This window comes from Panthera onca, chromosome D4 (genome assembly GCF_046562875.1).
Source record: "Panthera onca isolate mPanOnc1 chromosome D4, mPanOnc1 haplotype 2, whole genome shotgun sequence".
NCBI lineage: Eukaryota > Metazoa > Chordata > Mammalia > Carnivora > Felidae > Panthera > Panthera onca.
Window position 1 is genome coordinate 92,372,356 of NC_138351.1, and position 11,980 is coordinate 92,384,335.

An 11,980-nucleotide genomic window follows, 5' to 3' on the forward strand; every position below is an offset into this window, starting at 1 on the left:
CCCAAGCAGGACTTTAACGGGAGACCTGCAGAGATGTTGACCCAGCTGTCCACTGGGTTAATTCCCGTGTCAGGGCTGCTCGACAGGCCAGCCCTCACTGCAGAGGCCTCACTTGGTACCTGGGACCAGCCTCCCTCGTCCGCTCCGGGAGGCGATCCACAAAATGTGACTTCAAGCCTCCCAACCCACGCAGCAAGCCGGCCAAGGGTCCGTCACAAAAGACCAGGCCGGTGGCTGGACACTAAACATTTGGGGAACGCACTCGGACCCAGCAGTCCCAGTTCCGGGATGTTTGCCAGTGAACTTGGCACAGCCACAAAAAGAACCACGTACGACGAAGCTCGAGCTGTGCTGTCTGCACGGCACCATCAAGGAGACCCTCTGCCCACCTGCCGGCTCACCGGAATGCTGATCAGACATTCAAAGCATGGTGGAGACGTCCATCTGTACAGCAGAAGAAACTCCCAGAACAAGGCGCACGGCGCAGGCCGTGCCTTTAAACGCATGCGCAGTTGTGCGCGCGCACACACACAGGGCTGATGTTTTGGGGTTGCTTTATGCGTTCCTGTAACGGGGTTTGTAGCAATCATTAGATTCTCCTGGTATGAACACACACACACACACACACACACACACACACACACACACGCACAGAATCTGAAGCCAAGTTAAGGTGCTACGAACAAACATAAAAGAAAAAAAAAAGTGAGGAAGGAAGGAGTGTCCCAAAGGGTATTTATTTAGAAAAACCAGCCTTGACAAAAGATTCCCACAGCTGCATGGCCTCACAGCCTTCAGTCCCAGCAGACGGCAAAGCCTTTGAAAATGCCTCCCGCGGCACGCGCCCGACCCCGCAGAGGTGGCACACCGCGAAGCCGCAGCGGCCTTTTCCAGCCACACGATTGCAGCCCAGTAGTTCTGGGCTTCCGCCCTGTGTTGGGACGTACTTGGCAGCTGGTGCGGAAGCTGCCCCGCGCCTTGCATGCGATGCCCATCTTGTAACAAGACGCGCGGCGTCAGTCCCTCCCGCGGTGCCGCCGCTGGCCTCGGAATCCAGCTTGCCCCCCGCAGACGCTGCCTGCCCACACGTGGCGCTAACTCCTCCACCGTTTTCTAGATCTGTCTCCAGACCAGGCAGAAGGGGGAATGCTGACGACAGCCTAGAAAGTTTTGAAAAGGTGGTTTGTAGCCAGGGGAGTCCTCCTTGCTTGGTTCGTTTGGAAGCGTCCGAGAAAAGCGGCATCTGGCCGTGCCCCGGCCTGGGCTGCCCGCAGTGCCAGCGGACCGGGCACCGGGCCCAGAGGCCAGGTCCGCCAGTCACTCGATCCCGTGAGAGAGGGCTTGGGCGCCACCGGCCCAGCTTCGTCTTCGCGCTCACTATTCGCGATCTCCCAGGAAGGACTGGAAATCACCAAGGCCCCTGAACGAAACGTGGCCTGTTCTCCCCCCCGCCCCAGCCTGGTGCCTGGGCCCCGGTCTTCAGGCTGGAGTTACATGACCGTACAAAACTTGGACTGGCCCGTGTCCCGGGAGACCTCAAGCTTGTTTCTGTCCCGGACCAGGATGGCCTCGTTTCCGTACTGGGAGTACCACATGCTTCGGCTCCTGCTCAGGTATGTCCCAGGGGGCACGGATTCCAGTGTCTGCTGCTGCTGCTGCCAGATGAGCAAGGAGGTGTCCCGGTACCGGAGCCGGGCATAGCTCTCAGACAGGGCCTTCTCTGCCAGCGGCACGCGGCCACTCATCACTGGCCGCAAACTCCCCTCCTGGGCTCCTGCACACCGGGCCTCTCTGAGCCAGAACTCGCGTGGCGTGGACAGCTGCCCGCTGCCTTACGCTAAGTGCGCTAACTAACTTTTTCGGTTGTTGGGTTTCGGGATCCCCTATCGAACTCCGTGGTGAAAAGGAGGAATCCGGGCCCTTTGTAGGCAACACCCTCAGGACGACTGCCTCGCAAGGAAACTTGAGAGGAGCCTCTGAGCATTCTGGAAGCACACCTGAGAAGCACACGCGAGACAGCAAGCTGGACGGTGGCGCCCCGGCCACAGAGTCTTCTGCTGACGGCTGTGCGCACCTTACCAGATGTGCGGTTGCCAGGGACGAGGCACCCACCTTGGGGGGACTTGCCGGGGGTCTACTGTGATTCTGACACCATGGCTGGACCCACTTCACTCGGAAAGGTATCTCTGGTGCCCTGCGTGAAAGGACACTGTGCAACTAGACGGAACTTGACCTCATTCCCCGTAGCTGCCCTCCGCTGATCTGGGCCTGGGCGGGCCTCCCGCGCTGATGCACGGCGGGGTTTGGAGACAGGCTTTCTTCACTGCTTTGTCCTCAGCTCTCGCCCAGGGTGATGCTACAAAGAAACGACCATGTCGTCAGGGGCGGGGGAAAGCACCCAGCGGCAAGCGGGGCCTTGACGGCTCAGGATCTTAACTCTTTTTGGATCTGGAGCACCAGGCCAAAGTACTGACACGTTTCACGATCGCAGTCGCCGTCCAGTGGCCCAGACTGTGAGCCTGGGTTTGAGGGGCAGGCCTGTGACTTATCCTAGTTCTTTTAGGAGCTCACGGGCAATACCGGGGAACTGCCGGTTGGAGCGCGTGAGTCTGCATCTGTGACGGAAGTCCTGAGAACTTGAAAGAGCACAGGTTTTGGGGCTCATCCCTCGGCGCCTGGCCTGGAGGGTGTTTGCCTGGGCTGCCCGTGCTGAGGATGGCTTGGTACTCACCCCGCCACCAGCGCCTTCTTTCTGCTCCAGGCATCTGGGAGGCCCCTGGGCTGGAAAGAGAAATGACGTCATGTGGAAACCAAACAGGGAAGCATCCACAAGACCCCCCCCCCCCAAAATGCTTTCCCAGCCATGCAGAATTTTCCTTCTTTATGGCCAGAGTCCCCATCACTCAGCGCTGCCCTCATTTCTGGCGGCAGAGTCTCCCTGACTTTGCCCAGCCAGCGGGCATCCTTCATGGCACGGGATCCCTTCATGGCACGACCTTGTTGCCTCCCCAGCATCCTGGGCCCTCCACCCATCACTGCCTCCTACGAGGAATCACCCTGTTACTGGGCTCTTCCCCCACTGCCACCCGCCCCAGTCACCCCTTCCCATCGCCTTCTCATCCCGTCGCCTCCTGCCCCGGTCACCCCTCCCCATCACCTCCCGTCCCAGTCCCCCGCGCCCCCCCCCCCATCGCCTCCCGCCCGCCCCGGTCACCCCTCCCCGTCGCCTCCCGCCCCAGTCCTTCGTGGCCCCCATCGCCTCCCGCCCCGATCACCCCTCCCCGTCGCCTCCCGCCCCAGTCACCCGCCCCCACCGCAGACCCGCGCCCAGTCACCAGCGCCGAGGGGCCGCGGTGACGTGCGGGCGCGGGGGCGGGGCGCTCGGAGGCGGGGGCGGGGCCCGTTGGCCTCGGGGCCGCGTCTCCATGGCAGCGCCGCAGGCATGCCGAGCCGAGCGCCGAGGCCGGGCAGGCCCGCGCGGCGAGCCGGAGCCGCGGATGCTCCGGGGGCGGGGCCGGAGCGCGCGACTGGGGGCGGGGGAGCCGGGGACCCGGAGCGGCCCTTGTCTCCGCCCGCCACCGTCGCGGTTGGTCCCAGCGTTTTGTTGACAGTAGTTTCGTGTTGCTTCTCGTGTACTTTTGCCACTGCTGTTGCTATTGCTATCAGCATTCTGACTCCTAAGGATCGATATGTTTTTTAAGATAATTCAAGTTTGCTCGCTGCTCACTGCGTCTCAAAATTAGGTCTTGAACTTCCCTTGCCCCGATGCTGCCCCGAGCATTCCGCACCCCCTCCAGTCATGCCCCAATAATACCCTCATGTGGCATCTGCTCGCTCCCTTACCGAGTGTATTTTACGGTTTCCCCAACGGTGACAAAGACACCGGTCCTGGCGGGGGCCCCCCCGGGGCGCTGCGCCCGCACCGCGAACCCGCACCGCGAACCCGCACCGCGAACCCGCACCGCGAACCCGCACCGCGAACCCGCACCGCGAACCCGCACCGCGAGTGCACGCCCCGCCCCTGCGCGGTGAGCGCGCGTCCTGTACCTTCGAGTCCTGCGTGCGCACCCCCTGTGCGCATCCTGCACACGGACTCAGAACATTCAGGAAACTGAGCATGTGGCGGCTGTAAGTTAGTTTCGACATATTTCAGAGTATTCAGATCATATATAAATAGGGTCACGGGAAAAATGGTCTATAAAACAATAAAAAAAAAAACCAACTAGAAGAAAGCATATTTAATGATCATTAAGAAGTATATTTCTAGGGGTGCCTGGGTGGCTCAGTTGGTTAAGCATCCCACCTTCGGCTCAGATCATGATCTCATGGTTTGTGAGTTCGAGCCCCCCTTCCAGCTCTGTGCTGAAGGCCTGGAGCCTGGAGCCTACTTCGGATTCTATGTCTCCCTCTCTCTCCGCCCCTTCCCTGCTCATGCTCTGTCTCTCTTTGTCTCTCAAAAATAAATAAACATTAAAAAAAATTTTTTTAAAGAAACGTATTTCCAAATTTCTCAATGGATCAAAGAGAAATTCGGAATATAAACTGTAAGGTACTTTAATGGAATAATGATAAAAATGCAACATATCAAAGCTTGTAGGATGCAGTAAAAATCATGCGGGATGGGGGGCCAGGTTTCCCCTGGGGGGCTCAGTTGGTTAAGCATCCTGGCTCTTGATTTCAGCTCAGGTCATGATCTCACAGTTGTTGAGTTTGAGCCCTGAGCCAGGCTCCCTGCTGGCAGCACAGAGCCTGCTTGGGACTCTCTCTCTCCCTCTCTCTGTGCTCCTCCCGACCTCAAAATAAATAAACTTAAAAAAAAAAAAAAAATCATGTGTGGGGTGGGGGTGGGGGACTAAGAGCCTTAAATGCTAAAAAATATACACATCTATGGTGTATATGAGGGGAGGGTATATGGTAACTCTGAACTATCTTTGCAATTTTTCTGTGAATCTAAAACTTTCCTAAATTAAAAAGCTTATTTTGCTTTATTTTTTTAAATGTTTATTCATTTTTGAGAGAGAGAAAGAGACAGAGTACAAGCGGGGGAGAGGCAGAGAGAGGAGGAGACACAGAATCTGGAGCAGGCTCCAGGCTCCGAGCTGTCAGCACAGAGCCCGACGTGGGGCTCAAACTCACGGACCGTGAGATCATGACCTGAGCTGACGTCAGATGCTCAACCGACTGAGCCACCCAGGTGCCCCGTGAAAACTGATTTTAAAAGTAAGTGGAAAAATGTTAACTAACTGGAATTAAAATAAAAACTTAAAGGGTGCCTGGGTTGCTCAGTTGGTTGAGTGTCCAACTCTTGATTTTGGCTCAGTTCACGATCTCATGGTTGGTGAGATTGAGTCCTGCGTCGGGCTCTGCACTGACGGCACGGAACCTGCTTGGGATTCTCTCTCTCCTTCTCTGTCTGCCTCCCTACTCCTCAAAATAAATAAATAAACTTAAAAGAAAATAACAACTTAAAACAATAAGTGAAAAGGAAAGTCACGGACGTGAGAGGAAATTTGCAATACTTATCATTGATAAGGGACTCAGGGTCCAGTTCAAAGACAGAAATCCCACCAATGATCTGACCAGAGAGAAGTTAATAGATGTGGTCGTTCATGACGTCCAAAGTTAACTAGATAACTGTCCAACAAAATAAAAACGTCATAGGTGCCCAGATGTCTAGGGGCATCTGGGTGGCTCAGTTGGTTAAGCGCCCGACTCTTGATCTCAACTCAGGTCACGATCTCACGGTTTGTGGGATCGAGCCCCACATTGGGGCTCTGTGCTGACAGCATGGAGTCTACCTGGGGTTCTCTCTCTCTGCCCCCCTCTCTGTCTCTCACAAGAAATAAGTGAACTTAACAAAACAAGACGTCTGAAGTCTCTCTGAGGCACCAGCTGCAGGAGGCAATGACCACCTCCAGGGCTCGGGGCAGAGAAGAGGGTCCTATAACCAAGTAATATTATGGAGATGGTAGAAACACAGAAGAGGGACAGCACGGAGCTGAGGTCCGACTTTGGAGGAAGGAGCACTGGCAGCTTGAGCTGGCGTGTGTGCACCGAGCGGCCCAATGGCTGGGGACCCAGACCCCGGGGGAGGGGCACCCGCCGGCTGCCGCCTCTGAGGGCCGGCCACATGATAAAGTGGATTCTGTGCTTGTCGGAAAAGCCACGGACCGGATTCGGCAGCTGCTTCAGGACAAAACCGTGAAGAATCTTTACACGCTGGCAGGAATTCCACAGGAAGCAGAGAGGAAGGAGCAGGGCTCCCCAGTCTGCCTCCCAGAGCTTCCCAGGGAGACGCCGGCAAAGGGCAAAATGAGGTTGGCCGGGGCCTCGCAAGGCACAGCATAAAGGATGTTTGAGATCACGTTGGACGTAAAGGCGGCGGGCGATGAGCCAGAAACTTCGGGACCGCCACAGTCCTGCCCTTTGTTCATTCAGCTGGCGAACGTTCATTTCTGAGCGGATGGGGACTTCCTGTAACAGAAGCAGAAACAGAACACCCAGCCCTACGTGCCTGCCCGAGAAGATGAAGCGTGTCGTGCTGGAGCCAGGCGGTCGAGCCTCCCCCGGCCCCGGCGGGACGAGACGCCGTCCCCGGCGACCCTTCCCATTCCGTCTCCTTCTGTCGGAATCTTCTGCCTGAAACCAGATTGCAGCGTCCACTCCCAACAGCGCTTCCCGAAAACGCTAAGGGGGACGAGGAGATCTTAAAAACCGCGAGATGCAAACACGTACACACGTAACAGGCATCGGAGCACAGACAGCTGTCACCGCGCCCGCTCCCGTACCGTCCCCTGTCGGGGGTCCCTCGCCCGCGGCAGCATCTCCGCTGGGCACGGTTTCTTTAACTAACGGGGTGCCTTAGACCTTCGTCCCCGGGGGGGCACAAACCTCCAGTTATCCAGCTATTTATTTACTTTTGGTTGTGGTAGCCCTCTATTTACTTTGGGCGGCAGAAATACCAAAACGCACCTCAGATGACTCCCTGGGTTCGAGCCTTGGCTCTTCCTGCTCTCAGCGTGAAGCGACAACCCACCTTGTCCCTGGTATGAGGGCTCCACGGCCCCAGCCGGTGAGGTCACCCTCTCCTTAGTGTTTCGACGCGGCGGCATGAGGGCCCCCACGTTTCTGGGTGGGAGCCTCGTCTTCCGAATCGAAGGAGCCATTGCGGATTTCCGGGGGGACTTTCCTCCCTCGAGAACCAAGACTTCCAACCCGGTCGAAGCTCAGAGGTGGGGGGGGGGGGTGGGACTCAGAGCGCCGTGAGGTGTTAGTGGAAGTCAGAGGAGCCATTGCCACGTCTACTCTTTGGGTCCTTGACGTGCGATCGGGCCGCGGGGGAGACAGCACCATGTATCTGTCTCTGGTTCGAAGCACGCGCTGGAGTCTGTAAGCGAGGACCCCCAGCTTCCGTGGTGTTCCTGCTGAGCGGTGCCGTCACCATGTCCTTCGTGGGCCGCCCCGCCCGGTGTTCGGTGGGCGCGTCCGGGTGACGGGGCACGTGAGAGACCAGTGACTTCTGTGAGTACGCGCCCACTGCTCCGCTTTTCTTGCTGAGGACTGAGCTCCTGGCTCAGGAGCCGTGCGGGAAGCCGTGATGGTGAACAAGGCCCTCCCCAACTCCATGGATCGTCGGGCTGGCGGAAGACTCAAGGGCAGGGAAAGCCAGTCCACGTCCAGAATCCACATCTGTTCCAGTGGGACGGATAGAACTTCCGTCCCCTCCGTGACAGAGGAGTCCAATGTAATACACGTGCCAGGACTTGGCTGGCCGGCCCCCGTGTGGTGGTGCCATATCGAGAGGGGTCAGCAGCGGCTTTGGCCGTTGGCCGGCTAGGCCCTCAGCAGTGCAGTGGGCCGATCGGCTTTGGTGGCGGAGGTCCGTGGAGTGGCCGGGCCGGGTCTCCGTCCCTCTGACCATGGACGCAGGGGCCATCGAGTGAGCGGAAGAGGCCGAAACCTTTACAGACGGATCCCGTGTGTCCGTCTGATTCTTGAGAGCCTCCTCCTCAGGGGACGGTCCATGGAGACGTCCACCCAGGAGGCAGATAGCTTCAGAGCCTGCGTCCTTTCCAGGACATCCGTCCACTGCCTCTTCCCCAGACCCCCTTGCCGCCAGGCTCCAAGCTCCCAACGCGTTTCTCTCCGGTCCTTAACCAATCCAGCCAAACCATGAGCATTGAAAGCCTAGAACGCTCAGCTCCACGGAGGTGACGACTGCAGGAAGCAGATCGCCCTCTAGGACGGAGGGAGCCAAGAGAAGAGGTGGGGATAATGAAAGGAAGAGAAAGAAAGAAAGAAAGAAAGAAAGAAAGAAAGAAAGAAAGAAAGAGGAGAGAGAGAGAGAGAAAGAAAGAAAAAGAAAGAAAGAAAGAGAAGAAAGGAAGGAGAGAGAGAGAGAGAGAGAGAGAAAGAAAGAAAGAAGAAAGGAAGGAGAGAGAGAAAGAGAGAGAAAGAAAGAAAGAAAGAGGAGAGAGAGAGAGAGAGAAAGAAAGAAAGAAAGAGAAAGAAAAAGAAAGAAAGAAAGAAGAAAGGAAGGAGAGAGAGAGAGAGAGAAAGAAAGAAAGAAGAAAGGAAGGAGAGAGAGAAAGAGAAAGAAAGAAAGAAAGAAAGAAAGAAAGAAAGAAAGAAAGAAGAATCTTGGAGACGGCCCCTCGGAGCTCTGAGGTGACCCCGAAGGTGCCGCCTCCAGGACTGTCCCGGGAGCCCGGACTTGCCGTGAACTGGACTCAGCAGGTGCCCGGTCACTGCCGGCGCCTGGTGCAGAAGCCCGGCAGGGGCCCTCCTGGGGGGGGGGGGGGTGACGGCAGAAAGAAGCAGGCCCCCGCTGCGGGCTCCCAGTAGCGCCTGCCTGCAGAGCCCCAGGGAGCCGCGGGCAGAGTCACCCCAGCACCGCCAGGCTGGTACCGAAGGCTGGTTTGGGGTGGATGGAGGTTAACTTGGAAACCGGTGCGTGTCTGACGTCCAGAATATAGGAGGAATCCCTGTGACTTAATAAGAAAAAGAATAGACCGATAGTTTAAAAAAAAAGTATCAAGACAAAAAATTTTTTTTTTCTTTTAGAGAAACAGAGAGACAGAGCACGAGTGAGAGAGGGACAGAGAGCGAGAGGGAGACAGAACTGGAAGCAGGCTCCAGGTTCTGAGCTGTCAGCACAGAGCCTGATGCGGGGCTCGAACTCACGAGATCGTGACCTGAGCCGAAGTCAGATGCTGAGCCACCCAGGTGCCCCTTAATGTCTCTGTTTTTGAGACAGACAGAGAGAGAGAGAGAGAGAGAAAGTGCGAGCTGAGGAGGGGCAGAGGGAGAGGGAGACACAGAATCCGAAGCAGGCTCCTGGCTCTGATCTGTGAGCACAGAGCTCGATGCAGGGCTCAAGACCCACAAACTGTGAGATCATGACCTGAGCCGAAGTCAGAGGCTCAATGGGCCGAGCCACCCAGGCGCCCCCAGAAAATCCAAATTAAGGGGTGCCTGGCAGGCCCTGTGGGTGGAGTGTGACTCTTGATCACGGGTTTGTGAGTTTGAGCCCCATGTTGTGTGTGGAGATGACTGAACAATAAATTCTTTAAAGAAAAAAGAGAAAAGGAAAGCAAAGGGGAGGGGAGGGGAGGGAAGGGGAAGGAAAGAAACAGAAAGAAAAGAAAATCCAAATTAAGACAGTAGTGGGAGGCCACCCGTATCCACAAGAACATCCGAAAGCAAGAAGATTGACCCAACCACGTGCCAGCGAGTGCAGGCCTGTGCAGCATTGCCACCTGTCTCTGCGGCCAGGGCCCACGGTGTAACGACCCCGAAGGCACTGCCCCACGAAGCTGGCGGGGCCCACAATCGCGAGCCCGCCGTTCCCTTCCTGGGGGTGGGGCCAGCGGAGCTCTGTGCGCGAGCACGTGCACCCGGACGCACGGGCGCGCGCAGCAGCACGGAGGCTTGCAACCGGAAACGGTCCCGTGTCCCTGCCATCAGAACGGGGAGATGAGGGGCGCCCGGGGGGGGGGGGGGGGGGGGGGGGGGGGGGGGCTCAGTCGGTGAAGCGGCCGACTTCAGCTCAGGTCACGATCTCACGGTCTGTGCGTTCGAGCCCCCGCGTCGGGCTCCCTGCCGACGGCTCGGAGCCCGGAGCCCGCTTCGGATTCTGTGTCTCCCTCTCTCTCTCTCTCTCTAACCCCCCGCCCCGTTCGTGCTCTGTCTCTCTCTGTCTCAAAAATAAATAAACATTAAAAAAATTAAAAAAAAAAAAAAAAAAAGAATGGGTTGGGGCAGGTCCCCGCGAAGGAACCCGGTACCGGGGAGCGCTGGAGATGAATGGACCGTCGTCCGCACAAACACACGAATGAATCACGGAAGCAGACCATCAAAGGAAAAGAAGCCAGCCCACACCCTAAAGCGCTCCACGGAAAAACACGAATCCTCTGCGGAGGGATCCCCCTTCTGTGCCGTTCGGGAAGAGGCGGCCCCGATCATAGCACTTATGGTGGCATATTTCGATGGCAAAACTACAAAAGATGTGCACGAGGACGTGGGTGTCAGCGTAGCCGCGGCTCTGGTGGGGGGAGAGGAGACTGCAGGGTGGGGGGGAGGCCGAGGACCTGGGGGCCTGGTGGAGGTGCTCTTCTGACCTGCTGCTCATGTCCGCCCTTCCTTTATAATGTGGCCTGAAGCCGTGTGTTTGCTGTGTGCATATTCCCGCATGTGTATTTCACAGAAGAAGAGTTTGCAGAGGAAGCTAATTATAGATTGTGAGGAAATACACATCAGCTAAGGCCAGACCTCATATCATTCCATCTATAGATACGTGGGTGTTTTTATACATAGCTGCAGTAACAGATCACATCTTTTTAACAAAATTCTTTTAGTGCTTATTAATTTTTTAGAGACAGAGAGAGAGAGAGAGACAGGGTGCGAGCAGAGGAGGGGCAGAGAGAGAGGGAGACGCAGAATCGGAAGCAGGCTCCAGGCTCTGAGCTGTCAGCACAGAACCTGACTCAGGTCTTGAACCCGCAACAGCGAGATCATGACCCGAGTTGGACGCTTAATCGACTGAGCTACCCAGGCGTCCCCCCTCCTTTTTCAAGTGTTTATTTTTGAGAGAGAGAGAGAGAGACAGAGCACAAGTGACAGAGGGGCAGGGAGAGAGGGAGACGCAGAATCGGAAGCAGGCTCCAGGCTCTGAGCTGTCAGCACAGAACCTGACTCAGGTCTTGAACCCGCAACAGCGAGATCACGACCGGAGTTGGACGCTTAATCGACTGAGCTACCCAGGCGTCCCCCCTCCTTTTTCAAGTGTTTATTTTTGAGAGAGAGAGAGAGCACAAGTGACGGAGGGGCAGGGAGAGAGGGAGACGCAGAATCGGAAGCAGGTTCCAGGCTCTGAGCTGTCAGCACAGAACCCGACTCAGGTCTTGAACCCGCAACAGCGAGATCATGACCTGAGTTGGACGCTTAATCGACTGAGCTACCTAGGCGTCCCCCCTCCTTTTTCAAGTGTTTATTTTTGAGAGAGAGAGAGAGAGACAGAGCACAAGTGACGGAGGGGCAGGGAGAGAGGGAGACGCAGAATCGGAAGCAGGCTCCAGGCTCTGAGCCATCAGCACAGAGCCCGACCCTGGGCTCGAACTCGGGGAATGGTGAGATCATGAGCTAAGCAGAAGTCCGACGCTTACTAACTGAGCCACCCGGGCGCCTTCCTTTTTTTTTTTTTTTTTTTTTTTAATTTTTTTTAATGTTTATTTATTTTTTAGAGACAGAGCACGAGTAGGGGCAGAGAGAGAGAGACACACACACACAGAATCTGAAGCCGGCTCCAGGCTCCGAGCTGCCGGCACAGAGCCCGACGTGGGGCTTGAACTCACGAGCTGTGAGATCATGACCTGAGCCAAAGTCAGACGCTTGACCGCCTGAGCCCCCCAGGTGGCCCTCCCTGTTGGTCTTTACAGGATAATTTTGACTGCCATTAGTGATTGTAACTTAGGACCATTGT

The 11,980-nt window shown here is 56.5% G+C and overlaps 1 protein-coding gene across 4 annotated transcripts; it reads right to left on the reverse strand.

Moving 5' to 3' along the window:
• Positions 1-718: 718 nt before the first annotated feature.
• Positions 719-3,483, reverse strand: BRD3OS (BRD3 opposite strand). Of its 4 annotated transcripts, none has more exons than XM_060610373.3 (3): positions 3,315-3,359; positions 2,732-2,781; positions 719-2,356 (listed from the first exon to the last, which is right to left on the reverse strand). In XM_060610373.3, the coding sequence occupies exon 3, from the start codon at positions 1,743-1,745 to the stop codon at positions 1,491-1,493; it is 255 nt and encodes an 84-aa protein (XP_060466356.2). In that variant the 5' UTR covers positions 1,746-2,356; positions 2,732-2,781; positions 3,315-3,359; the 3' UTR covers positions 719-1,490. The 4 variants fall into 4 exon arrangements, 3 of the variants coding, with proteins under 3 accessions (XP_060466356.2, XP_060466357.2, XP_060466359.1); XM_060610374.3 differs by having other exon boundaries at positions 3,322-3,339; XR_013551626.2 differs by having other exon boundaries at positions 1,747-2,356; positions 3,336-3,483.
• Positions 3,484-11,980: the final 8,497 nt, after the last annotated feature.